General features: G+C 51.9%; 1 protein-coding gene across 1 annotated transcript; it reads right to left on the reverse strand.

The window, feature by feature from the left end:
* Positions 1–5,372: 5,372 nt before the first annotated feature.
* Positions 5,373–26,306, reverse strand: PRSS33 (serine protease 33). Its single transcript, XM_044935844.2, has 11 exons — positions 26,124–26,306; positions 25,994–26,023; positions 25,881–25,907; positions 25,502–25,667; positions 24,548–24,831; positions 14,891–15,045; positions 8,794–8,899; positions 7,558–8,014; positions 6,965–7,236; positions 6,405–6,574; positions 5,373–6,207 (listed from the first exon to the last, which is right to left on the reverse strand). Exons 1-11 carry the CDS (start codon positions 26,188–26,190, stop codon positions 6,049–6,051), a joined length of 1,893 nt encoding a protein of 630 aa, XP_044791779.2. The 5' UTR covers positions 26,191–26,306; the 3' UTR covers positions 5,373–6,048.
* Between the last annotated feature and the right edge of the window lie 1,185 nt (positions 26,307–27,491).

A 27,491-nucleotide genomic window follows, 5' to 3' on the forward strand; every position in this document is an offset into this window, starting at 1 on the left:
CTGTATTCATCACAGTCAGACCTGGTAGTCTGACTCATGATTATGGGACTCCCTGGTAGCCATTTTGAGGAGGTGTTAAATTCTGGATCTTTCGGCCACCGTATCAGAAAACTGGACTGTTTCCCCGCCCTAGCCTAGGTTGTGAGGATTATTTAAACCAGTTTAGCGGGTCCTATAAGGACCTTTGGATGCTGTTGTTGGTGTGAGGCAGTGTGAAAGCAGCTCTTTGCAGGAAACGGCCCTCAGCAGGAAGCTCCTTTTCTTGTCACTTTAGCAAAGCTAAATTGTAAACAAGTTTTGAGCCAGCACACACATCCCTTCCTTGAAACCATGCTTTACCCATCTCTGGGCTAAGCACACCTTTCGAAATTTTAATCGCACAATATCTTGCCATATTAGTTCTTTCTGCAGATCAAAAAAGGAGAAATGAAGAATTCAGCAGGTGACTGGATTACTTCTCTAGCCTGTAATTCAGTACCCTGAACAAACTATGAACAAGACAGCCTCTAGAGGAAGAGCACAAGAAGTTAACTACGTGGGTGAAACAGGAGGGAAGCAGGCAGGGCACAAGCTTTGAAAGAATGACATAACCAGAGGGCATAACATAAACTGATTAGAACCAAATGGGTCCAAGATGGCAGACAAGTCAAGTTGACTAGACCTTGCTTCTCAGTATAAACTAATTGTAACACAGGAGCAAGCTAATGTGAGCCACCATGACAGTTTGACCCTCAAAGACCTCAAAGGTTGACCCTCAAAGACCAAAAAGTGGGCAGTGGCTCAACCCCTGGAAATCTCCACTCCCTCCCCAAAATAGTTGGAATGATCCTCCCACTCATTAGCCTGTCCCTGGAGTAGGAAATGTCAACCCACTCCAGTATTCTTGCTGGAGAATCCCATGGACAGACTAGCCTGGCAGGCTACGGTCCATGGGGTCGCAGAGTCAGACACAACGAACACTAACACATTAGCATATGAAGTTACCCAACCCATAAAAGGTAACTACACCGTATATCAAGACCACAGCACTCACCCTCTGCGATGCCCTGCTCGCTATGGAGTGTTGTTTCTTTCTGAATAAATACATTTCTTAGCTACCACTTTGTGTCTCACTGAATTCTTTCTGATATGAGGTTCGTTAGGTCTTAAAACGAGGTCTGTGATCTCAGTTGGAAGACTATTGGTTTTGGCTGGGTTCAAGTCCCAATCTTGTGAGTTCAAGTCCCAAGCAACGTTTTGGCTCAGTTGGAGCCCCAGCACATGGGTTCAAGTTCCAATCTGAGGTAAACAGTTTCATGACAATTCTGACTCCGGATCTCAAGGACTAACTGAGATTTCTTCCCTTTAAAAGTTTTTGGGGGAGGTTGAGTCCACCATCTCCCCAGATTGCCAGCATTCTGATTAAAAGTACTTTTCTTTTGCCACCAACATTTGTGAGTATGTAATTGATTTTTTGAGTGGCAACCAGTAGGACTTCCATTCGATAACTAATTAGGCCATTGAACAGCCTAACTTGTTAGAAGCACCATGCATGGCCAAAGTTGGTGTTCAGTCTTCCCAGGCAGAGGGTGCCCTGGGCACCTACCTACTCTTCTGCCCAGGTCTACTCTGGCTCTGGAAGGGTATGTGGACTTGGTTTCCCTGTCTGGCCACCCCTCATCCCTACTAACAGCCTAGGGCTTCCTTCTTGGACACTCTCCTGTGTCCCAAATGGTAGTTATGCTAGAGCAAGGCAAGGAGGCTTTTCTCGCAACCTCTCTCAGGGAGAAGGAGAATCTCATCTGGGTTGCTGCTGGCGTGTGCCAGAGAGGCATGCTGTGGCACCCAATGAGAAATGAGCCAGTGATGATCCTGGATGCTGAACAGCTCAGCAGTTACCGAGGCCACAAATGGATAATTCTTTAGAGTGGGTGGAATCTGAAGATGATGCTGATTTGGCCCTGAATCAGGTTGCTGGCTAGCCATGCAGGCTCTAGGCTCAGACCCGCTGAGATTCAAATCCTTGCTCTGGCACTGAGTGTGCAGCCTTGGGCAGTTAACCTCACCAAGCCCAGTGTCCACCTCTCTGAAGTGGCAGAATAGCTGTTTGTAAAGTTTGTGGAGCCTTACTATAAGCAGATGGGGTGGGGGGTGTCCCTGGAGAAAGAGAAACTGGTGTGGTTTTATTGACAGAAGAGAAGCCATTTTTGGCCTGGGCCAAAATGTAATCTAATTTTGTGATCTAAGTCTGGCCTCAATGCAACCCCCTTCATGAATGTGCATGTACCCTTAGCTTAAAACTCCCCCAATGCTGCTGTCCAGGGAGACACTGCTTCGGAAGAGATACCCAAAGTGTTCTCCTCACTTGCCGCAAATAATATAAATCCTTACTTCTTGGTTGTATCTTTTTGCTTGATACCCACCAAGAAGCAAACCCAGCTTTGGGGTAATATCACCAAGAGTTAGCACTCAATAAATATAGATGTTCCCTAAGCTATAGCCATAGTTATAATTTTTGACTTCTGACCTCTGGCTCCTCAGGAGTCCTCTGAAGCCCCTTTCCTTCCTGGGTCTCCTCCCTCTCTAGGCCTCAAGGCAGCCGGAAGGGCTCACATGGGATCCTCACATGGGATCACTGTGCAGCCTATGGTGCTGTGCTGGGTGGTTGGTTGCAGGAGGTAGCTTCCGTCCTCGTGTCAATGAGTACAATGACACCTCCTGCAGGGAGAATGGGGTCAGGAGAGGCTTGAGGGAGGTGTAGAGGCTCAACCCCCAGCCCCCAGCTCTGTAGCTGGGTGCAGACCCTCCTCCAGATGGCAGGTGAGGAAGCTGGCCAGCTGCTCTTGCTTCCCTGCACAGGAAGTCCTCCCCGGTCCTTTCTGCCCTGTTGCTTCAACCACTCAAAGCTCACCATGGAGACTCTCCCGGGCTTCTAAACTAAGCATGTAGGATCTCGGCTAGTGGACCTTCTCCTTTGCTCTATTTAAATTTCTTAAAATGTTATTAATAAATAGCAATTGTCAGGGATTTCCCTGGTGGTCCAGTGTCTAAGATTGTGTGCTCCCAATGCAGGGAGCTGGGGGCTTCCCAGGTGGCTCAGTGGTAAAGAACCACCTGCCAATGCAGGGGATATAAGAGATTTATACCTGGGTTGGGAAGATGCCCTGGAGAAGGGCATGGAAACCCACTCCAGTATTCTTGCCTGGAAAATCCCAAGGACAGAGGAGCCTGGCAGACTACAGTCCATGGGGTCACAAAGAGTTGGACACGACTGAAGTGACTCAGCACGCAAGCACTGGGTTTGATTCCCTGGTTAGGGAACTAGATCCCACATGCCGCAACTAAGACCCAGCACAGCCAAATAAACAAAACACATATTAAAAATAAATAAATAGTAATTGTCAATCACTGCTAGTTACTAGTGTGTCTTTCATTGGCAGCATTTTACAACTATTTTCTATAAGGGAAGTGACATAACTCACTGTGGAATTTGAGTTGATGGCCCAGATTCAAATCTGCCTTCACCTCTTGCCTCTTGTGGGTCATGGGGCACATAACCTAGCCTCTCAGGGCCTGTTTCCCCATTCATGAAATGGGAACACCTCCCTAGTGTTCAGAGATCAGTTGAGAGCCCACCGATGCCTGGCATAACCCGTGTGCTTGCTGGGCAGAACTGAGTCATTTTGACTCTCCCAACATCCATAACGGGGCAGATGTTACCAGGTCAGATCACAGATGGGGAAACAGGTGCATCAGTACTTCTGGGAGAGGCTGGGCCATCTGGCCGCAGTGCTACCAACCAGAGCAGGTGAACGGCTAAAAAATACCTGCATGGACAGGAACCCAGCGTCCTGTCCCCGGCGAGGGTGGTTCTCAGGACTACTCTGAAAGCCCCTCCTGGCAGGTCAGGCTGGCTTTCTGAGGCCTGCGGGGACAAGGTGCAGCGTGAGACTGATGCTGGGCCCAGTCCACCTGTCACACACCCCCTCGGCCTCACTGACCTTGCTGATGGGCAGGATGCAGCAGCACAGGGTGCTGTGCCACTGAGCCTGCGGGGCACAGAGGAGCAGTGTAGCCTGCACTACAACTCCTGAGCCCTTGTCCTCTCTAGATCCCGAGAGCCACAACTGTGCCCTAGAACCCATCTCTGCAACAAGAGAAGCCACCGCAAGGGGAAGCTCAAGTACCGCAACCAGAGAAAGACTGTACAGCAATGAACGCCCACCACAGCCAAAATTTAAATAAATAAATAAAATATATAAATTATACAGAAATAAATTATATATATAAGAAACACTGAGCTCTGAATGGGGACCCATTACTTTGATCGTGGCAGGCCCAAGACTGAGGCATCCTGGCTCTCAGTCCCTGGCTTGTTCTGGTCTCAATGCCTTGGGTGGCGTCTTGAGGATGTTCTCTTGGTGGGCCCCAGGCTGAGGGCAGGATGGGAGGACAGCCAGCATTGCCCAGCCAGGGCTACTAGGACCCCACTGCGATGTGCTCACAGCCTTTTGCCTGGCCTGCTACAGCCAACCTCTGCCCCTGATGGGCAGCCTAGAGGGGAGGCGGCAGCCTGGAGCTCCCTTGCTGTTCACAGACCCACCCTCTGTCCCAGCCAGGTCTGGCCCAGCAGGGACCACATGCTGCAGTCACTTTTTCCCCTGGGAGAAAATGAAAAAAAAGGAGGGGGAGTTCCCTGGCAGTCCAGTGGTAGGGACTCAGTACTTTCACCGCAGAGGGCATGGGTTCAATCCCTGGTTGGGGAACTAAGATCCCATAAGACACACAGAGTGGCAGAAAAAAAAAAAAGAAAGAAAAGGGAGGGAGCCACGGCTCAGGCCTTCGTGGGGCAGCCGCACTTGGCCCCGTCCAGCCAGGCTGCCCCTTCAGGGATAGCCTTCCTTGCCCCCCTGCCCCCCTTGCCCCTGTCAGTTCCGAAGGTTGGAGTTTCTAGGTTTTGTTCAGGTTCTTGTTCCTTCTGTTGCTCTAGAAACTGATCTCTGTCTATACAGACGGATGACCCTTGGCCTGGGGGTGAGATGGCAGAAAGGGGCGAGGACACTAGGTGCCAGCACGTGAGGGTGGTCAGGGAGCTGAAAGGGCATAGGCCAGTGTCCAGGTGCAGGTGGGGAAGGGAGGTCCTGGGCTGGGAAGCCCCAGACCCACCCAGGGCACGGAATGGGGGAGTGGCAGAAAAACCTAAGGACAGCAGAAGCTACGGCCACGCCTACCTGGGGGCCCCTCTTGGTAGAGGGCATGATGCCAAGTGGCCCAGACTCCTGAATGCATGGGAAGGGCAGGTCTGGTGGCCGCCACCTGCCTCCTGGGGCACCTTCACTACAATGGGGCAAAATACGAGTTTTCTACTGCTACGGCAGATGACTACAAACACAGCGGCTTAAACACTAATTTATTACATCACAGCTCTGTGGGTGGGCTCAGCCGGGTTCCTGTTTAGGGTCTCACCAGGCTGAAACCAAGGGCATAGACTGTCAGGGCTCTGGTCTGCAGGCTGCAGGAGGAGTTGTTGGCTTCCAAGCCTGTTCAGGTTATTGGCCAGAATTGGTCCCTTGCAGCTGTCGCGCCAAGGTGCTCCTTTCCCTACTGGCTGTCGGCCAGGGGCTGCCCTCAGCTCCTCACCACGTGGCCCCTCCATCTTCAAAGCTAGCAATGGACAATCATCTCCTTGGTGTTGGGTTCTGGTCCCGTTTGTATCCCTCTGACTCCTTCCGGAAAAGAGGGGCATGCAGACCAGACCCAGCACTGAATCACTTGCCTGTCTTTGGGTGCCCTGGCTGGAGTTCAGGAGGGTAAATATGAGCAGGAAGGGAACAGAGGGAATGTGAGACCCCTAGACACATGGGAGGCTCCTGGAGGAGGGTTGGCAACTCGCATTTGGTGAGCTCCACAGAGGACGCCGGGGACAGACAGACAAATGGATGGAGGGGCGGCTCCTTGGCTTTATCAGGCCTCTGAGCCTTCAGTCCAGAAGGGTGAGGGATGTGTCCGTCCCCAGACAGACGGCGCAGCCGAGGGACCCCAGAGTCTGGCTTCAGGTCAGTCACTGCATCAGATGTTGAGGTGAGCTTGAATCCAGGGGCTGTAAGAGGCCACATTGGTATAGACCCCTGGACGGTTGGGCAGGGCACAGCCCTTGCCCCAGCTCACCACCCCCACCAGGACCCAGCGCCCAGACTTCATGCAGACCAGGGGTCCTCCAGAGTCACCCTGCAGGAGAAAGGAGAGCTTAAGTCCCAGCCCCCCAGGGACTCTGGGTCCCAGGCTGCCGTCCCTCAGGGGTGCCTCTGGGTTGGGGTTCAGCACACTGAGCCTGGAGGTGGTACATCCTGGGTCCCAGGTCCTAAGGAGGTAGGGTGCTGGCCACAGGGGCGTGGGCTCCAGACGTTCCGGGCAGCGTCTCGCACCTGGCAGGCGTCCTTCTGGCCCCCGACGTAGCCAGCGCACAGGCTCCCCGGCAGCACTATGTGTTCTGCCCGGGGCACGTCGGTGCCCAGGTGGTAGAGGTGGTCACAGGTGTGAGCGTCCAGCAGTGGCACCCTCACTCCCTGCAAGGGTCGCCACTCTGGGAGTGGCACTGGAGGAGAAGGGGGAGGTCTAAGAGGCGGCAGAGACTTCTCAGGTGGCACTAGTGGTAAAGAACCCACCTGCCAATGTAGGAGACTTAAGAGATGTGAGTTTGATCCCTGGGTTGGGAAGATCCCCTGGAGGAGGGCATGGCAACCCATTCCAGTATTTTTGCTTGGAGAATCCCATGGACCGAGGAGGTCTGGTGGGCTACAGTCCATGGGGTTGCAAGAATCGGACACGCAGGAAGAGCCCGCAGAGGGTGGGAAAAGCCTCACCTGCCAGCCCAGGGCTCCCTGGCCTTACAGAGAGGATGTCTGGGTCCCTGGAGGTCAGAGCGAGCTGGGGAGAGAGCCCCTGGCCCTCCCCCAGTGCCCCCGTGCCCTGCCCTCTGCCTCACCTCCTGGGCGGAGGCTGCCCCAGCCAGTGACCCAGCAAGGTGTGCCGGGCGGTGGGCGGGCCCCAGGCTCCGGCAGGCAGACGGGCTGAACTCGGGTGCTCAGGGGCGTTGGGCGGCGCAGCAGCAGCAGCGCCAGGTCCCCGTGGGCCCCGTCCTCCGAGTAGTCCGGGGGCAGCAGCACCCTCCGCACGGGCGCCAGGAGAGCAGGGGGCGAGCTGGGACCCAGGTGCAGCGCCCCGAGGCGCACGCGGTACTCAGCGGGCAGCGCCTTCCTGCGTGACGGGGGCGCTAGGTCTAATATTAAGGCAGCTTCCCCTCCAGCCCAGGAGCGCTCGTCCCCGTCGCCCTCTCTCTCAGAGCCCGAGGTGAGACCTGCGCGAAGTCTGGGCGCGGGGTCCCGGTGGGTGTGGGACGCTGGAGCAAGGGCTGGGCCCTGCCCAATCGCCCGGGGGTCTGTACAAACGTGGCCACTTACAGCCCCGGATCCAAGACCTTGCCTGGGTCTTGCTCCACCCGCCCCGGCCTGGCAAACCTCGACGCGGAGCCCTAGGGGGAGGGGACCGTCCCTCGGTGGGGCCCGGCTGCCTGCTGACCTGGGGAAGCAGTGTGCGGCCGTCAGCACCCACTGCGGGGCGATGAGCGAGCCCCCGCACACGTGCGCCCCGCGGTGCTGGATGCTCGCCTGCCACGGCCACTCTCCGGCCCTGGCGTCCCGGCCGCCCACGATACGACTGGACACCCGAGGCTGCCCACAAGCTGGGAGGACAAGGGGACTGGGGGTGGGCAGAGCAGTGGGGGCCGGGGAGGCGGGTGGGGGCGGGGTTAGGGAGGCGGGTGGGGCCGGGGAGGCGGGTGGGGCGGGTTTATGGAGGGGTGGGGCCGGGGAGGCGGGTGGGGCGGGTTTATGGAGGGGTGGGGCCGGGGAGGCGGGTGGGGCGGGGTTAGGGAGGGGTGGGGCCGGGGAGGCGGGTGGGGGCGGGGTTAGGGAGGGGTAGGCACAGGGGGTTTCCGCGGCTTCCTTACCTACATATGCCAGGGTCCCGGCTGCTCCTGGAGGTGGAAGCAGGGAAGGGACTGGATTACGGGTCTGGTGTCAGGTAACGGGGTGACGGGGAGGGCGGTCACAGATTAGGAAGGAGGGTGGAATGTATATGTCGCACTGACTTGATGCCAGATTTTTGTGCAATGGACTACCAGGATTAAACCCTCCCCGGAGCCCTGTGAGGTCGGGACTTAGACCCATTACACAGACGAGCACAACCAGATTCGGAGAGCCCAAGGTCAGTGACAGAGACAGCTTGAATCCTTGGAGCCAGTAGTGCGGGTGTGCTAGGTCACTTCAGTCGTGTCCGACTCTATTCAACCCCAGGGACTGTAGCCCGCTAGTCTCTGTTCATGGGATTCTCCGGGCAAGAATGCTGGAGTGGGTTGCCATTTCCTTCTCCAGGGGATCTGCCTCACCCAGGGATCGAACCCGCGTCTCCTGTGGCTCCTGCATTGAGGCAGACTCTACCGCTGAGTCTCTGGGGAAGCTCTGGAGCCAAGAATAGGATGCCTGAACTTCCCTGGTGGTCCAGTGGTTAAGAATCCGCCTCCCAGTGCGGATTGGGAGACAGGTTCAATCCCTGGTCGGGGAAGATCCTACATGCAAGGAGAGAAGCCACAGCAGTGAGAAGCCCACGTGCGGCAGCTAGAGCAAGCCTGGAAGGAGCAAGGAAGACCCAGTGCAGCCAAAAACAGAAAAAAGAGTAGGATGCCTTAGAGTGCTCTAGAGGAAGCAGGAAGGCTGGGCAGCTGTGGTCAGCACCCCCAGCCCCGCCCCCACTCACCCAGCAGCAGTAGGAGCAGGACCTGGAGGGAGGAAGGCCACTTCATTCTGTCTTCAGGGCTGGGCCCGGTAAGGGTGGTGCTGCCCAGGACTAGCCTGGCAGGAGCCTGCCAAGAGAAGAGGAGGATCTAGCCCCCCCCACCCACCCTGAGCTCCTTTTGTCTTCCTTCAGACCCTGGTTGGTCCCAGAACTAGCCCTGTGGCCCAGGCTCTAAGCCCTATGCCCAGGCCCCAGGGACCACCCCTGCCCCCTCAAGTGCTGCACGATTTGGGCACCTTAGGTCTCCATGCAAGCCCTGGAGCCCAGCCCCTCCCCCATCTTGTATTTCCCTGATAGGTGCCCCCCAACCCTGTTCTCCACAGACCCTGGATTCTTTTCTCACCCTTGCAGCTGGTGTCCTCCCTGCTAACTGGGCTGGGGGAGGATCTGGGGGCTTAAAGAGCCAGGAGCGGGGTGGGGGCCAGGAGGTAATTAAGGAGGTCAGGGCGGGGCTGCGGCTTCCTCAGTCCAGCCTTGAACAAAGATGCTTTGAACAGTGCTTTTGCCGTGGCAGGAAAGGGACACCTGGGTTTCTTGAAGGAAGCCTGGCTTGGGCCAAGGTGCACGGAACTGGGGCTGGGAGCCTGAGTCCAGCCAGGCAAGGGTGGAGTAGGGGGGTGGGATGCATGGGATGGGGTGGGGGTGGGGGCCTGGACTGCTCCCACCTCCTGGAAAGGCTCCGGAACCTCCTTTTACCAAGTCAGTGCCCCACTCCAGCAGCCATCCACTTGGTTCCCCATCCTGGGGGCCTTCCTGTCCAGCACACCCCCCCCTTGGCCGTGTCCCAGGAGGAGGTGATGTGTGACAGGGGAGATCTGATTCGTACCTGTTTGTCTCCCCTCTGTGAGGCAGGGTCTGGGTCTCTGTCCCTGTCTTAGCTCAGGCTGCCAGGACAGAACACCACGGTGTCAGTCGCTCAGCATGTCCAACTCTTTGCGACCTCATGGTCTGTCCATGGAATGCTCCAGGCAAGAATACTGGAGTGGTTTGCCACTGCCTTCTCCAGGGGATCTTCCCAATCCAGGGATTGAACCTGGGTCTCCTGCATGGCAGGTAGATTCTTTACCGTCTGAGCCCACAGACTGGGGGCATAAGTTCCATTCTGGAGGCTGGACGTCCAAGAACAAGGAACTGGCCAGATGGGAGCCTCTTCTCTTGGCTTGTAGGGGGCTGCCCTGCCATCTCACTGAATGATCACATAGCCTTCTCTTTGTGTCTCCTGGGCATGAGGGATAGTGGGGGGAGGTGCTGCTGTCTTTTTTTCTTTTCTGGTTGTGCTATGTGGCATGCAGGATCTTAGTCCCCTGACCAAGGATTGAACCTAGGCCCCCAGCAGTGGAAGCATGGAGTCCTAACCACTGTACTGCCAGGGAAGTCCCCTGGTCTCTCTCTCTTTCTAAAAAAAAAAAAAATTATTTATTTATTTATTGGCTATGACAGGTCTTGGTTGTGGCATGTGGGATCTAGTTCCCTGACCAGGGGTCGAACCTGGGCCCCCTGCATTGGGAGCTCAGAGTCCCAACCACTGGACCATCAGGAAAGTCCCTGGTATCTCTTTTATAGGGACACTAATAAGTCCACCCTATGACTTCATTTAATTACTTCCAGAGTCATTGGGGTTAAAGATTCAACGTATAAATTTTGGAAAGTTCACAGATGTTCTTCCTAGGTGGCTCGGTGGTAAAGAACCTGCCTGTCAGTGAAGGAGACGCAGGAGACACAGGTTCCATCCCTGGGTCAGGAAGATCCCCTGGAGGAGGAAATGGTAACCCACCCCAGTATTTTTGCCTGGAGAATCCCAGGGACAGAGGAGCCTGGTGGGTTACAGTCCACGGGATCTCGAAGAGTCAGACACGACTGAGCGACTGAGCACATGCACAAATATCCAGTCCCCACTGGCAAGAGCAGTGCCAGCACAGAGTGGGCACTGAGTGTTCGGGAGTAAGTGGACAGGGCCAGTAGGCCTGGGGGGCGGTGAGGGTGAAGGAGACGAATGAGGGGACCTAGTGGCGAACCAGCCCCAGTCTTTCCACACAAAGCGAGGGAGGGCGGCCTCGGGCCTGATTTCCACTGTCCACGTTCCAGGACCAGGCTCAAGCCCACGCTCCAGGCTCCAGAGCTGGTTTGTGGAACGTTGTCCCTCCCACCCCCGAGACCTTGGGAGAGTTTCCTCTTCTGTAAAACCCGCCCCCCCGGGAGGTCGTGACGATTAACCAGGTTAGCCCTCGAAGAGCCTGGAACCATGCCCGGCTGATGGAAACACTCTAAAAGGGCCACGAGAATAAAAGCAGCGCCCTCCCTGAGGCGCTGTCCTTGGTTACCCTGGATCCAGCCGCCACTGGAGGCCTTGGTTACAGTGGAGCCAAGTGGGCAGAGCTGGGGTAGCTGGAGAGGCTAGTGGGACAGAGGGTGACCCAGGACCCTGGGGACACACAGCTGTCTCCGGGGACGTGGGCCATACCTTGAGAGGGGGTTCACTGGAAGGCTGAATGCCCAGTCCAGTAGGGGAGCTGGGGGGGCGTCTACCTGTTGCAATTTGGAGGCCTGGAGGACACTTGAGGGCAGGGACCCTGAAACAAATTCCCACCAAGGAACTGGCTTATGGTGGGAGGATCTGGAACTGGTTGACTAATGGGCGATCAAACCTGAGGGGAGTAGGAAGGGAACCCCTTCCCAGGGGTTCACCCCAACCCAGCCCCTTGTCTCAGATTGAGAAACTGAGGCACAGGCCTCTGCTGGCCCACATGCCTTCAGGCCTACCCCAGAGTCACCCTGCACAAACGGTCCCCGGACAAATGTTATCTGCTTGCCTGTCTCACCACCCTCCTCCTGGGGGCCACAGCTGAGTCAGCCCCAGCTTTCTCTGCTGCCGGACCTGCCCCAACTCCCTGGTATGGGCAAATGACCCAGACGGGGCCAGTATCCCACCATGGCCCCCAGGTAACAGTGATGGGTCGAGGTGACATGTGACCCCAGACCAGCCAATCAGAATCCTTCCCTGAGATTTTTCACCCTGCAGGAGGACCGTTGGGACCCGGGCAGGAGACGCCACGGCTGTGGCCACAGGCAAGGACCCTCAGCCAGCCTGAGAGCCTGGAATCTTCTGGACTGAGGAAGAGTGCCCTGTAGAGTTGGAGCTCCTCATTCCAGTCATCCTTGCACTCAGAGGGCTGCCCTGTATCCTTCTAAACCAACTCTCCTTCATTCATGCTGGTTCTAAGGGATCCTGTTGCTTACCACCAAAATCTTTAAGAGCCAAAGATGAAAACAAAGTTACATTCAACAAAGGTGTAAGGGAGGTGCCCCCGAGCTGGCTGCCCTGCCAGTGTGTTTCAGGATGGCGGCACCCAGCCTGCCGCCTGTAGCGCAGGACTCATCTCTGATGAGTGCCCAACCCTGTTCTTGGCCAGACCCCAGGCGCCCTGCAGACCTGGCAGCAAATGAGGTGGGGTTGGGGTGGCCTTCCTGCGACCCAGGTGTTTTCCCACTGATGTCCCAGCACAACCCAGGCCCTCTGGGAGCGCTGTAGCCTGAGCCCACCCCATGCCGACACCACCAACCAGAGTCACGCAAGGAGGGACAACGGTGTGGGGTGAGCTGGGCCACAGGGAGGGGTGTGCTGTGGCACCAGGCTGGGGTAAGTGGCCCTGAACAGGATGCTATGGGGAACGTGTGCCTGGCTGGGCTAGACGGTATTTCTGTGGACAAGACTGTCACTCAGGCACTAGGCCACCAGAGGTTACTCGGCCTACTGCTGGAGGAGGGGCCGTAACACCCTGCCAGGCAGGCCTGCAGGGCAGTGTCGCAGGGCGGCTGGTCTGGGGCCCGCTTCACAGGCATTAAATCACGTGGTCCTCTGGTAACACGGGACACCGGTGAGTGTTCTGTGTGGGGTCAGCCCAGACGGCCTTTGGGGGAGATGAGCAGGGATGCCCTCAGGTTTTGACTGCTCCTAAGGGCAGATGGCGGAGGGTGGAAATCTCAAAGCAGGTGAGTCCCACCTGGGAGAAGTGAAAGACACCAGGCACCAGGCACCTGCCGGCCCCTCTGAGTCACGCACGCCACACAGCCTGAGGTCGACATGGGCCATTGTGAGCTAGGTGACTTGAAGGATTCTGTCACCTCTCTGGGTCTCAGTTTCATCATTTTTTTAAAAAAAATTTATTTATTTTTGACTGTGCTGGGTCTTCGTTGCTGCGTGGGCTTTCCCTAGTCGTGGCGAGCAGGGGCTGGCTACTCTCTGGTCGTGCTGCTTGGCCTTCTCTCGTTACGGAGCATGGGCTCAGTAGTTGCGGTGCATAGGCTGAGTGGCTCTGCAGCATGTGGCATCTTTCCAGAACAGGGATCCTACCCATGTCTGCTGCATTGGCAGCCAGGTTCTGTACCACCAAGCCACCAAGGAAGCCCCTCATCATTTTTAAAAATTATTTATTTTATTAAAAAATGTTTATTTATTTGGCTGAGTCAGGTCTTCACTGCGGCCTGTGGGTTCAGTAGTTGGGGAAGGGGAAGCTCCAGCTTTGGGGGCTGCTAAGGGGCATGAAAGTGGTGTCACAGCCAATGTGGCTTTTGGGCAGCAGGGGTGATGAGGACAGCCCTCCCAGACTCCTCCGCCTGCCTCTCCACAGTGACCAGCCCTAGCGGGACCAGAGCTTCTAGTACCTTCTGTGCTCACAGAACCCGTGGGTCCCATGAAAACACACATCTGCCCGAGCAGTTCCCAGGGGCTCCAGACAACCCTGCTGACCTGTCCGTTGGCCACACTGAGGCTGCGTTCTGGGAGCCCAGTGGGGGTGGGGCAGACATGCTTGATGCCGCCCCCTCCACCCAGGCTGCCTGATGGAACTTAGAGCCTCCATGCCCCCAGGACAACCGTCAACCACAGGGAATCAGGAGAAAAGTGGCCACACCGGGTCTTTGTCCCCCAGGCAATGCTGAGGTGTGTCTCTGTGAACTCTCGGGGGGCCCCAGCCAGACTGTGCGTCAGCTGCCACAAGGGTCAAATGTCATTGGCTCTCGCCCCTTCTGCCTCAGTTTCTCTGCTCTTCACTGGGGCTTCTTGGCATTGCCTCCCAAATGAACTACCCTTGTCCTGGTCCCAGGTCAGCCTTTGGGGACCGTGGTGAGACCAGAGTGTCTGCATCTGTGTGGTGGGGTGCACGGTATGAGCACTGGGGAGTCTGGGGGCATTTCCGCCACAGCACCCCCACTCCAGCCCTCCGAGCCCCCAGCTGCCCTGCTGCTCCTAACGTCCTCTCAGACTGAACTACCTAAGAGGGTTCTGTTGTTTGCAACTCAGACCTGGGTGGATGATGATTTGGGAGTTAAGGAGTGGTCTTGGGGTGGACAGGACGTGGGTGACCATGAGGGTGTCCAGGAAGCCACCCGGAGCCACAGAATGTGCTGCAGGGTGTCAGTTTGAATATACACACTTTATTAGCAAAGGGGACAGAAGGGGACGGGGCCTGATCCAGCAGGCCACCCTACCACCAGGGTGCCCCCAGCCCTTGGTGAATGCGCCCGGAGCTGCGGTAACTACAGCATCCTCATGGACTCAAGTGTGCACAGGCCATCTGCAGGAGTAAGAGAGTCCAGAGCAGAGCGAGGGGCAGCAGCAACCGAGAGGGGTCTGGCCTGGGTGTGCTGCGGGCCGTCAGCAACTGGATCCAGCTGAAGTAATGACTGACATTGGTGTAGATACCAGGCCGGTTGCGCCTACCACAGCCCACTCCCCAGCTCACGATTCCAATCTGAATCCACCGCCCATTCATTTCGCAGACCAAGGGTCCGCCTGAGTCACCCTGGAAAGCAGTGTGGGTGAGCAAGGCTGAGGGCGGGGCAGGAGGGGCCCCAGGAGAGACTGAGAGCAGAGTCTGTCCTCTGGATTTCACATAAGGATCCAAGGAGGTACAATGAATGTGAAACGGGAAGTTTGTTTTACAGGCTGGATATGAGGTCTACAGTGATCTCATGAATACATTCTGAGGATGGATTGGTAGGGAGTCAAGAGGGTTGCCCTCAGAAACAAGATTTGGAGGAGTGGGGCAGGGGTACTCACTTTGCAGCTGTCTGCGTCGCCATCCTCAGAGCCAGCACAAATCATGTCATGATTGATGTTTCTGCGGTATAAAGGCTGCTGGAACAGGTAGGAACACCTGGATTTGTTTATGATGGAGACCTGCACTTCCCGGAGATTGTAGGGAGGCAGCAGCTCTGCCAGGGGTTGAGGGCGGGAGAGAGAAAGAAACAACCTTAGCTTCTCCTCTGCCATCTGGGGAAATGGGGTAAGAAGCGGGGGAGTGGATTTCCCGGGACACCCACAGTCCCCGGGACATGGCTCCTCGGCTCCAGCTCAGCACCCAGCACTTGGTGGACCACAGAAGGACCCAGTGGGTGGGGAGGCTGTTACAGCTCCTCCCCCAGATTCAGTTTCCCTCTCCGTGGCATGCAGATGACAGGCCCTGCTTGGACCAGTGGGGAGAGATCTTGGTTGAGGCTACACAGTGGGGAGGGGCTGATGCTGCTGAGCTTGTTTGTAATCAGTATACTACAGCTGCATGATTCAGGCTGAAGAGTTCCCAAATTTGATGAAAGATGTGACTCAGTGATAAAGAATCCGTCTGCCAGTGCAGGAGATGTGGGTTCAATCCTTGGGCTGGGAAGATCCCTTGGAGTAGGAAACGGCAACCCACTCCAGTACTCTTGCCTGGAAAATTCCACGGACAGAGGAGCCTGGTGGGCTACAGTCCATGGAATAGCAACGAGTCGGACATGAATGAGCGCGCACACACACATGAATCTATACATTCAAGAAGACGAACAAACTCCAAGTAGGATAAACACAAAGAGATCCACATCATGACACATTTTCATCAAAATATCAAAAGGCAAAGGGAGAATCTTATTAAAAAAAAAAACGTTGAGAGAGAAGACACACATCAAGTATAAGGGATCTTTGGCAAGACTGACAGCTAAATTCCTTCCAGACACCCTGGAGCCCAAGAGGCAGTGAGATGACATATGTAAAGTGCTAAGAGAAGAAAACAGTCAACCAAGCATTCAACATCAGGCAAAACTACCTTTCAAAAATATCAAGGCGAGATTAAGACATTCCCAGATAAATGCTGAGACTGTTCATCATAGTAGGCCTGCCCTTCAGGAAATGGAAAAGGGACCCTTTCAGGCTGAAATGAAAGGACAGTAGACAGAAACTTAAACCCATAGGAAGAAATAGAGAACAATGGTGAAGGTAACTACACAGGTAAATATAAAAGCCAGTATTATTATAATTTTGGTTCATAACTTTTTTCCTATACAATTTAAAAGACAAATGCATAAGAATAATTATAAACCTCTGTTAATGACTACACAATATATAAAGATGGAAACTGTGACAATAACAACTTAAAGGAGAAGAATAGCGTTGTATAGGAACAGAATTTTTGTATACTATTGAACCTAAGTTGGTATTAATTCAAAATAGACTGTTATAAGTTTAAGTTATTAGCTTATCTCCAGAGCAACTGCTGAGAAAATAAAAAATACACAGAGCAGGAAATGAGAAGAAAATCAATACAGTATACTAATAAAAATCAATTAAACAAGAAAAAAAGAAATAAGATATAAGGCATAGGGATGATATAAGATATAGATACAAAATATCTATATCTTCTACATCTGACAAAATATAGAAAACCAACAGAATAAAGGAAGCAGTAAATTCTTCCTATCAAATTAACTTTAAGTGGATTAAACACCAATTAAAAGGCAGAGATTGCCAGAATGGATCAAAAACAAGGATCCAACTATATGTCTCTGAGGTGAGAAGTTATTCCATCGTGTCTGACTCTTTGTGACCCTATGGACTGTAGGCTGCCGGGCTTCTCTGTCCATGGGATTTTCCAGGCAAGAATACTGGAGTGGGATGCCATATCCTGTCTACAAGACAATAATTTTAGATCCAAATGCAAATATAGGTTGAAGGTGAAAGGTTGGAAAAAGAGATTCCATACAAACAGTAACCAAAAAGAGCTGAGGTCGCTGTACTAATATTAGACAAAATAGATTTTGAGTCAAAACATGTCATAAGAGTCAAAGAAGGACATTAACTATTGATAAATGTGTCAAGTCTTCAAGATAAAATAATTATAAATATCTACATATCTAATACCAGCCCCAAACTACATGACGCAAAATTGATGTAACTGCTGGGAGAAACAGACAGTTCTAGAATAACAGCAGAGACTTTAATGTCCCACTTTTATTAATGGAACGAATAATCAAAGAGAAGACCACTAAGAAAAAAGAGGTCTTGAATAGTCAGTAGACCAAAACAAACCCCCCAAAGAAGAGCAGAACACACATTCTTTTTAAGTGGATACAAAACATTCTCCAAGATAGATGTCAGACCACAAAATGAGTTAGAATAAAGTAGAAAAGACTGACCGCATAGAAAACAGCTGATTGAGGCTAGAATTCTGTTCCTTCAGAAACAGAAGGAAAACTGAAAAATTCACCATGTGGAAATTCAACAACATACTCCTAACCAAAGAGGAAATCATGAGGAAAATTAGAAAGCACTGTGAGATGAACGGAAATAAAAACACAACACATCAAAAACTCATGTAGCTCAGTTCAGTCGCTCAGTCGTGTCCGACTCTTTGCAACCCCATGAACCTCAGCACGCCAGGCCTCCCTGTCCATCACCAACTCCCGGAGTTCACTCAAACTCATGTCCATTGAGTTGGTGATGCCATCCAGCCATCTCATCCTCTGTCGTCCCCTTCTCCTCCTGCCCTCAATCTTTCCCAGCATCAGGGTCTTTTCAAATGAGTCATCTCTGTGCATCAGGTGGCCAAAGTATTGGAGTTTCAGCTTCAACATCCCTCCAATGAACACCCAGGACTGATCTCCTTTAGGATGGGCTGGCTGGATCTCCTTGCAGTCCATGGGAGTCTCAAGAATCTTCTCCAACACCACAGTTCAAAAGCATCAATTCTTCTGCACTCAGCTTTCTTTATAGTCCAACTCTCATATCCATACATGACTACTGGAAAAGCCATAGCCTCGACTAGATGGACCTTTGTTGACAAAGTAATGTCTCTGCTTTTTAATATGCTGTCTAGGTTGGTCATAACTTTCCTTCTAAGGAGCAAGTGTCTTTTAATTTCATGGCTGCAATCACCATCAGCAGAGATTTTGGAGCCCAGAAAAATAAAGTCAGCCACTGTTTCCACTGTTTCCCCATCTATTTCTCATGAAGTGATGGGACCAGATGCCATAATCTTAGTTTTCTGAATGTTGAGCTTTAAGCCAACTTTTTCACTCTCTTCTTTCACTTTTATCAAGAGGCTCTTTAGTTCTTCTTCACTTTCTGCCATAAGGGTGGTGTCATCTGCATATCTGAGGTTATTGATATTTCTCCCAGCAATCTTGATTCCAGCTTGTGCTTCCTCCAGCCCAGCATTTCTCATGATGTACTCTGCATAGAAGTTAAATAAGCAGGGTGACAATATACAGCCTTGACGTACTCCTATTCCTATTTGGAACCAGTCTCTTGTTCTATGTCCAGTTCTAACTGTTGCTTCCTGGCCTGTGTACAGGTTTCTCAAGAGGCAGGTCAGGTGGTCTGGTATTTCCATCTCTTTCAGAATTTTCCATAGTTTATTGTGATCCACACAGTCAAAGGCTTTGGCATAGTCAAGAAAGCAGTAATAGATGTTTTTCTGGAACTCTCTTGCTTTTTCCATGATCCAGCGGATGTTGGCAATTTGATCTCTGGTTCCTCTGCTTTTTCTAAAACCAGCTTGAACATCTGGAAGTTCACGGTTCACATATTGCTGAAGCCTGGCTTGGAGAATTTTGAGCATTACTTTACTAGCGTGTGAGATGAGTGCAATTGTGCAGTAATTTGAGCATTCTTTGGCATTACTTTTCTTTGGGATTGGAATGAAAACTGACCTTTTCCAGTCCTGTGGCCACTGCTGAGTTTTCCAAATTTGCTGACATATTGAGTGGAGCACGTGTTCTTTGAAAGATCAACAAAACTGACAATGAAAGTGGGGACACTATCACTGATCTTAAAGAAAATTTAAGGACTGTAAGTGAGTACTATGAACAATTGTATGGCAACAAATTAGATAACCTGGAAGAAGTGAACAAATTCCTAGAAACACACAAAATACCAAAACAAATTCAAGAAGAAATAGAAAATCTAGGTCAAGAGATTTAGTCGGTAGTCAGAAATCTCCCAATGAGGAAAAGTCCTGGGCCAGATGACCTAAATGGTGACATCTGTCAAACACAGGAAGAGGGGTTTTCCCAGGTGGTCCAGTGGTTAAGAATCTGCCTTGTAATGCAAAGGATGAGGGTTCGAACTAAGATCCCATATGCTGCAACTAAGACCATACAAGCCAAGCAAGTAAATAAATATTTATTTAAAAATATAGAAAGAAATTAACATCAAGCCTTTTTGAACAACACTTCCTAACTCGTTCTGTGACAACAAAGCCCAGATAAGCTATCTCACAAAAGAAACTACAGATCAACATATACGCAACAATCCTCAACAAAATACTAGCAAACTGAGTCCAGTGGCATTGCTGTTGTTTGGTTGCTCAGTCATGTCCAACTCTTTGCAACCCCCTGGACCACAGCACGCCAGGCTTCCCTGTCTTTCATATTAAAGGAATTCTAACACCATGACCAAGTGAGATTTATCTGAAGAGTGCAAGGGGGGGGGTCCAATATATAAAAATCAATCAATATACTGCATACTATAGTAATAGAACAAAGGAAAAAACCTACATGGTTATCCTGATTGATGCAGGAAAATCCAACACTCTTTCATTATAAAGACAATCAATAAACTAAGCATAGAGAGAACTTTCTTAACCTGATAATGATCACATGTGAAGCATCCACAGCTAATACACAGAATTGTGAAAGACTGAAAGCTTTCCCCCTAAGACAAGGATGCCAGGTTTTTTTTGCCACTTCCACTTAACATTTTATTGGAAGTTCTAGTCAGAGAAATTAGGCAAGAAAAAGAAATAAAAACATATTCAAGTTGGAAAGGAAGAAGTGAAACTCTTTATTTACAAATGACATGATTTTGTATACAGAAAATCATAAAGAATACACAAGAAAGGACTAGAATTAATAAACTTGGAGAATCTGCAGATCTGAAATCAACATAAAAATCAATTATGTTTCTATACACTGCCAATGAACAATTCCAAAACAATATCAGAAAACAAAATTCATTTATATAATAGCATCAATAAGAATAAAATAGTTAGAAATAGATTTAATTGAGGAGATGAAAGATCTGTACACAAGAAGCACTACACAAGATTGCTGAAAGATATTAAAAAAGATTTAAATAAATGGAAATATAGCTCATGTGAATGGACTGGAGACTTAATATTATTTCAATGACAATACTCTCCTAAAGCAATTTACAGATTCAATGCAACCTCTATCCAAACTCCAAAGGTCTTTTGAGTGGAAATTGACAAGTTGATTTTAAAATTTATGTAAAATATCAAGAGATGTTTTGAACTCAAATAACAAACCAATATTTGAAAAAGTACAAGTTGGAGAACACACACTTTTCAATTTCAAAATATAATTGGAAGATACAGGCATCAAACAATGGGGTCCTGACAAACGGCTAGAAACACAGACCAGTGGAATAGAATTTTGAGTGTAGAAAAAAAACAAACCCTTTCTTCTTTGGCCAACTGATTTTTGGCAAGGGTGCCAAGACAATTCAGTAGAGTAGAGAACAGTCTCTTCACCAAATGGTGCTGAGACAACTAGATATCCAAATGCAAAAAATGAAGCCAGACCCCTTATCTCACACTATAGACAAAGATCAACTCAAAATGAATCAAAGACATACATATCAAAACAACAGCTAACACTATCAGATCAGATCAGTCGCTCAGTCATGTCCAACTCTTCGCGACCCCATGAATCGCAGCACACCAGGCTTCCCTGTCCATCAACAGCTCCTGGAGTTCACTCAGACTCACGTCCATCGAGTCAGTGATGCCATCCAGCCATCTCATCCTCTGTCGTCCCCTTCTCCTCTTGCCCCCAATCCCTTCCAGCATCAGAGTCTTTTCCAATGACTCAACTCTTCGCATGAGGTGGCCAAAGTACTGGAGTTTCAGCTTTAGCATCATTCCTTCTAAAGAAATCCCAGGGCTGATCTCCTTCAGAATGGACTGATTGGATCTCCTTGCACTATAACCAAACTTAAAACTCTTCAAGAAAACATGAGAGTACACTTTCATGACCTTAAACTTGAAAATGATTTCTTAGACATGACATCAAAAGTTAAAGCAGCAAAAGAAAAAAGCAACCTGAACTTCATCAAAATTAAAAATGTTGTGCATCAGCAGACACTATCATGAACTTCCCTGGTGGTTCAGTGGTTAAGAATCCACCTGCCAATGCAGGGGACACAAGTTCGATCCCTGGTCCTCGAAGATCCCACATGCCACATCCACTGAGCCTGTGAGCCGCAATTACTGAGGTCACATGCCACAGCTACTGAAGCTGCATGCCCTGGAACCCATGCTCCACAGTAAGAGAAGCCTCTGCAATGAGAAGCCTGCACACTGCAACGAAAGAAAGCCCATGAGCAGCAACAAAGACCCAGGGCAGCCAAAACTAAATAATTAAATATATTTTAAAAAATAGACACTATCATGAAAGTGAAAAGGGATGTGGTCCGTGAGTCTTGGCTCAGCCCTGCATCTGAAGTGCTATTTCCGCATCAACACCAGGGACTGACAACGTGGAGAAACCTGGGAGGAAGGAGGTTATGATCCCTATTTCGAGGAATTTGACGAGTTATGTAAGAGGATTCAAAACACAACTTTCAGACACTAAAGCCTACCTGTTCGACAGAACTTGGGCGAGGTCTTCATTTCAACTTTCAAATCTTTAGCTCTTTATCCGTTTCCTGGAGATTATCGTAACCCTCCTTCCTGGCATCACTTGGCCCTCTGCTCATCATGAACCCCAACAAGCCAGCTGGTCTCACCCCTAGCTACATATTACAATCACCTGGGAAGCTTTAAAATACCCCAGTGTCCATGCCACATCCCAGACCAATTAAATCTATGGAGTGAGACCCAGGAACCAGTTAAAAAAAAAAAGAAAAAGAAAAAAAGGGGAAAAAATAAAAAAAAGAAACCCACAAAATAGGAACAAATATTTGCAGATCACATCTCTAAAAAGAGTCTAGTATCCAGAATACATAAGGAACTATTACAACTCAACTGCAAAGGCAACTCAATTTAAAAATGGGTTGGGGGTCTTCCCTGGTGATCCAGTGGCTAAGACTCCCTGCTCCCAATGCAGGAGGCCCAGGCTCTATCCCTTCTCAGAGAACTAGCTCCCACATGCAGCAACTAAAAAAAAAAAAAATCCCTCATGCTGCAACGAAGATCGACGATCCCTTGTGCAGTAACTAAGATCAGGATCAGCCAAATAAATAAATTAAATATATATTTTTTAATGAATTGGGAATTCCCTGGTGGTCCAGTGGTTACAACTCCATGCTTTCACTGTTGAGGATCCAGGTTCAATCTCTAAGATCCCACAAGTCATGTAGTGTGGCCAAAAAAAAAAAAAAAAAAAAAAAACACACCAAGGTAAGGTACTTAAATAGGAACTACTCCAAGGAAGATATACAAATGGCCAACTAGCACATGAAAAGATGCTCAACATCACTGGTCATTAGAGAACCGCAAATCAAAACCACAGTGAGACACCACTTCACACACACTAGGATGCCCTCCCCCCAAACAACAGCAACCTGTAAAATAATAAGTGTGGAGGAGAATGGAAAGAAATTATAACCCTCATTGTTGATGGGACTATAAAATGGAGCAGCTGCTATGGAACACTGTCAGCTCCTCAAGAAGTTAAAATAGAATTATCATGTGATCCAGGATTGCACTGCTAAATGCATTCACAAAATAACCAAAAAGAGGTATTTAAGCACAAATTTGTATACTAATATTGACACAATATTGACGGAGAAGGCAATGGCAATCCACTCCAGTACTCTTGCCTGGAAAATCCCATGGATGGAGGAGCCTGGTAGGCTGCAGTCCATGGGGTCGCTAAGAGTGGGACACAACTGAGCGACTTCACTTCACTATTGACACAAATACCCAAAAGATTGAATGACATAGTCATCAGTGAGTGAATGAATAAACAAATTGTGGTCCATCCATACAATGGAATATTATTCCGCTGTAAAAAAAAGAATGAAGTTTTGATATATACTATAACATGGATGAATCTTGAAAACTTTATACTAAGTGAAGGAAGCCAAACATGAAAGGTGACATAGTGGATGATTCTATTTACTTGAAACACCCAGAACACATAAATCCATAGAGACAAAAAGCTGGTAGTGGTTGCTAAGGGCTGGATGGAGGCCTGTAATGGGGAGTGATTACTTAATGGTTATGGGATTTCCTTTGGGCGTGATGAAAATGTTTTTGAACTTGATAGTCAACGGTTATGCACTGTGCATGTTTGAAATGCCATTGAATTATAGACTTTATTTTTGATGTAGACCATTTAAAAAATCTTTATTGAATTTGTTACAACATCACTTCTGTTTTATGTTTTGTTTTTTTTGGCCGCAAGGCACGTGGGATCCTGCATGCTGCAGTCCGTGGGGTCACAAAGTCGGACTCGACTTAGGAACTGAACAACAACATGTGGGATGTTAGTCCCCTGACCGGGGATGGAACCCACACCCCCTGCATTGGAAAGTGAAATCTTAACCCCTGGACCACCAGGGAAGTCTCGAATTATATATTTTAAAATGGTTAATATGAGAAATAGCTCAGAAAGAAGGAGTGAAGGACTGACATGCCAAAACAAAAGTGAACATTGAAAATGTTATGCTGAGTGAGAGAAGCTAGGCACCAAAGACCATATGTTGTAGATCGTGTTCATATGAAGTGACCAGAGTAAGTAAATCCATAGAGACAGAAAGCAGATTAGTGGTTGCCAGGGACTATGGCCAAGGACAACAAGGAATAAGGAGTAATGGCTAATAAGTCTGGGATTTCATTTTGAGATGATGAAAATGTTCCGTAATTAGATAGTGGTGATACCTGAACCATTCTGAGTATCCAAAAAAAAAAAGAAACAACCCTCTGAATTTTATGCTTTTTTTTTTTTTTTTTGTCATACCACATAGTATGTGGGATTTCAGTTCCCCAGCCAGGGATTGAACCCATGCCCCCCTGCGGTGGAAGGGCAGAGTCTTAACCACCACCACCAGGGAAGTCCCTGAATTGTACACTTTAAAAGGATGATTTTTATGCTTTGTGAACAGTATCTCCAAAAAAAAAAAAGCCCAGTGCTTTTCTGATAAGTGCACCCCAAAACCTCGCACACCCCTGCAGTCTGGGGCTGCAGGTCTGGGCAGGTGGGCCTTGGTCCCTGGCTCCGGGCTCGAAGCCTCCGGAAGGGAGGGGGAGCTGAGTGTGGGTGCAGAAAGCGCTGCTCCGTGGTGGGGGCGGGGAGGGGGTGAGGGCCGACTGCTGAGGGGGGCACAGCGAGGGCAGTGTGGGCACAGACCGAGGCGGGGCCCCTGCAGCTGCTGTGTGGGCCGGCACAGGGCCTGGTGGACAGTGCTCCCCTCCCCCGCCCCGTCTGTCCCCAGCCTCACTCTGTCTCTCGCCGATGTTCCCCCAGCCAGTCACCCAGCAGTCATTCCGGTTCTTGAACTCCAAGGAGGAGGACGTGACGCAGACGGGCTGGACGTGCTTATTGAAGGTAACCGGGGAGGAGAGCTTCACCAGGGCGATGTCATGCTGAAAATTCTTCCTGAATTGGGGGAATGTGATAATATCCTGGACTCCATATCGACGCAGGAAGGCCCTCAGGCTCCAAATGGATGGTGTGGCAGATAGTTCCCCAAACTGGACTGACCATTCGGAGGGATAACTGTTCCTGGCAAGGGAGGAGAAAGCCCTCAGGGGTCTTCAGAGGGAGGGTGGGCCACCCCAGCCCGCCTGGGGCCGCTTCCTGAGACTGCAGGGCCACTGCCCGGCTCATCCCGGACACAGGTCCTCCTTCCACAAAGGGGCCAGGGTAGAAACGGGGAGAGCCCCGAGCCCCAACCAAAGTCCCACACCTGGGGACCTGGGGCAGGAGGGTGCCTCCCCTGCCAGCTCACCTGGCCAGTCACTCAACCCCGTCGCCTCCAGGGCCCTCCTCTTAAGGGGACCAGCAGGTTCACGGGGGTCACACAGGCTGGGCTCCACACAGCTTCGGGAACCACTGACCCCACCAGCTGGGCTCGTGTCCAGCACTTACCTCAGCTCATTCCTCCCCCGGGGGCACACCTCCGCTGGGAGGTGGGGTGAGGAAGGTGGAGGCTGGAGGTGCCATGTAGGGACAAACGAAGCGAGAAAGAGAACAAGACACACAAATGTTCCGGAAAAAACCGCATAGGGTTTCCTCAGGGAGCGCCCTGGGGGTCTCGCGCCGGTGTGGAACAGGCTGCAGCCCAGCCTAGGGCTCAGGAGCACTCGAGGGCCGCGGCCACGTGGCACATGGGCGCGCGTCCTGGCACAGACCCGGGACGCGGGGTCAGCGGGCCCCCTGCCCCCAGACTCACTTTTCAAAGCAGTGCGCGGCCGAGAGCGCCCAGCGGCGGTTGACCAGGCTCGCTCCGCAGCTGTGGACTTTATTCCAACGCAGGCTGCCCTGCCACGGCCAGCGCCCAAGCTTGGCCTCATTTCCACCCACCACGCGCACCTGGATGCCCTGGATGCCACAAGGCCCTGGGATGGACACACAGACACCAGGCTGAGCTGCGGGAGGCAGGCTCATCCTGCCCACCCTCACCCACTGGGAAGGGAAGGGGCTCCCGGGGAACCGCGCGTCTTGGGGTCGTGACACTCAGGAAGCGTCGAACGCTGGGGACCTGCCCCACGTGGCCCGCGGGCGCCCGCCCCATCCTGCCCGCCCCCGGCCCCCCGGGGCCCATCAGTTACATGAGAGCATCGACGAGTTCTGAAAACCTGGAGCGGGGAGAGGGAAAGCTGAGGCGCCCTTCGCGCTCGGGCCCACGAGCCCTCCGCGGGGAAGCGCCTCCCGCACGCCTTACCTGGAAGCAGCAGGTCCTTGTCCCGAAGGGCTGCGGGCAGGAGACGAGGTGAGCTCCTCACTGCCTCCTCGCGCCCCAGCCGCCCCCCTCACCCCGGTTCGCGCCCGCAGCCCTCGCCGCCCGAGCTCACCCTGCTCGGCGATTTCGATCCGCACCAGCAGCTGCGCCAGCAGCAGCGCCGCCCTCTGCGGGCGCATGGCCTCGCCCCCGGCCGCCCCGCGCCCTCTCCGCTCCCGCCAGCTCCAGGGCCCCGCTGAGCGCCCCCTGGGGGAGAGGGAGCCGCGGGAACCCTGGGTGCCCCAGCCGGGCCGACGACCTCGCTGGTCCAAGGTTTGTTTGGGTACCTGGGACGTCACAGTGCCCAGCTTTGAGCTTGTTACTGGGACTGGTCCCCAACGACGTACCTTGCTATGGCCCAGGAACCGGTGCGAGCAGCCGACCCCTCTCTAGTCCGCCACGCTGGGGGCTAGCCACTCCTTCCTCTAGAAAGGACCAAAGACCTGGCCACCGTCAGGACTCTCGTGAAAGCACAGTCCCAAGTCCTCACTGAGTACCGATTGGGGCCGGGCACTGTTGGGCTGAGCCGGGAGGAGAAGACCCCTCACTAGCCTCTCCTGGGGGACTGGTGGTCTTGGGTCTCGTCCTTCCCTCTGCGGGCCTCAGGCTGGTCCCTGCGTGTGGCCCAAGCTGCCCCCTAGTGGCAGATTCCAGCCCCTTTTGTCACCCTCCTCTGGGTGATTTTCAAGTTGAAATTGCCTTTTACAAACGTTCTTATCTGGGTCCTGCAGGGAAGGAAATGGCAAAAAAAAAAAAAAAAAAAAGGAAGAGGGAAACATCTCTGGTTATTTATTCCTGTGTTCCTGTGACGCTATACACAGGAACCTGGGAGGAACCTGTGCCTACTTAGTGCCCCTCCATGTGCACCAAGTGATGAGTCCCCAGGAATTGGCTTCTGGGGGCGGGGGGCGGGGGGGGGGGCGCGGGGTCCCGCCAGGCAGGGGAGGCAGTCTGGAGTCTGGACTTGCAAGAATATCCCAAGGAGGTGGGCACCCTCAGGGATACTGGGCCCTGGCACCCTCAGCGGGGCCCAGGTTGTGACTCTAAGAGAAGAAGCCGCTGGGGGCCGGAGCAGGCAGAGCAGGGTGTTCTTGACCTCAGGGCTCATTGGGGAGACACGGGGGACATGCCTGGTGCTTGGGGAGCATGGAAGCTTCTCTAGAGGTTGAAGCTGGGCTGTCAGCACCCCTCCTGGACTTCACACTCTGCAGAAGGGGCAGTGGGCGTGGGCTCTGGTTGGTGGGCTCAGGGGCACACTGTGTGCAACAAGGGGTAGGGTTTCCCCTAAGAAGGTCCCCTCTGTGGTCTTTGTTACACAGTGCTTGTGACTGGCCAGTCCCCGTGGGCTCTCCGGGTCAGGGCTGAGTGCAGCCCCTTGCAAGAGATGAGGCGCAGTGCCAACACCTGCCCCCCCCCCCACACCCAAGGGACCGTTTACACA

Source organism: Bubalus bubalis, chromosome 24 (genome assembly GCF_019923935.1).
Source record: "Bubalus bubalis isolate 160015118507 breed Murrah chromosome 24, NDDB_SH_1, whole genome shotgun sequence".
Lineage (NCBI taxonomy): Eukaryota > Metazoa > Chordata > Mammalia > Artiodactyla > Bovidae > Bubalus > Bubalus bubalis.

Coding starts and splice junctions, on each gene's coding strand:
- PRSS33 (XM_044935844.2), bottom strand. CDS start 26,190: ATGCGCCCGCAGAGGGCGGCGCTGCTGCTGGCGCAGCTGCTGGTGCGG. Junction 8,015..8,793: donor CCTGCTCCTACTGCTGCTGG/GTGAGTGGGGGC, acceptor TTCCACCTCCAG/GAGCAGCCGGGACCCTGGCA. Junction 6,575..6,964: donor GGGCAGCCTCCGCCCAGGAG/GTGAGGCAGAGG, acceptor CTTCTCCTCCAG/TGCCACTCCCAGAGTGGCGA.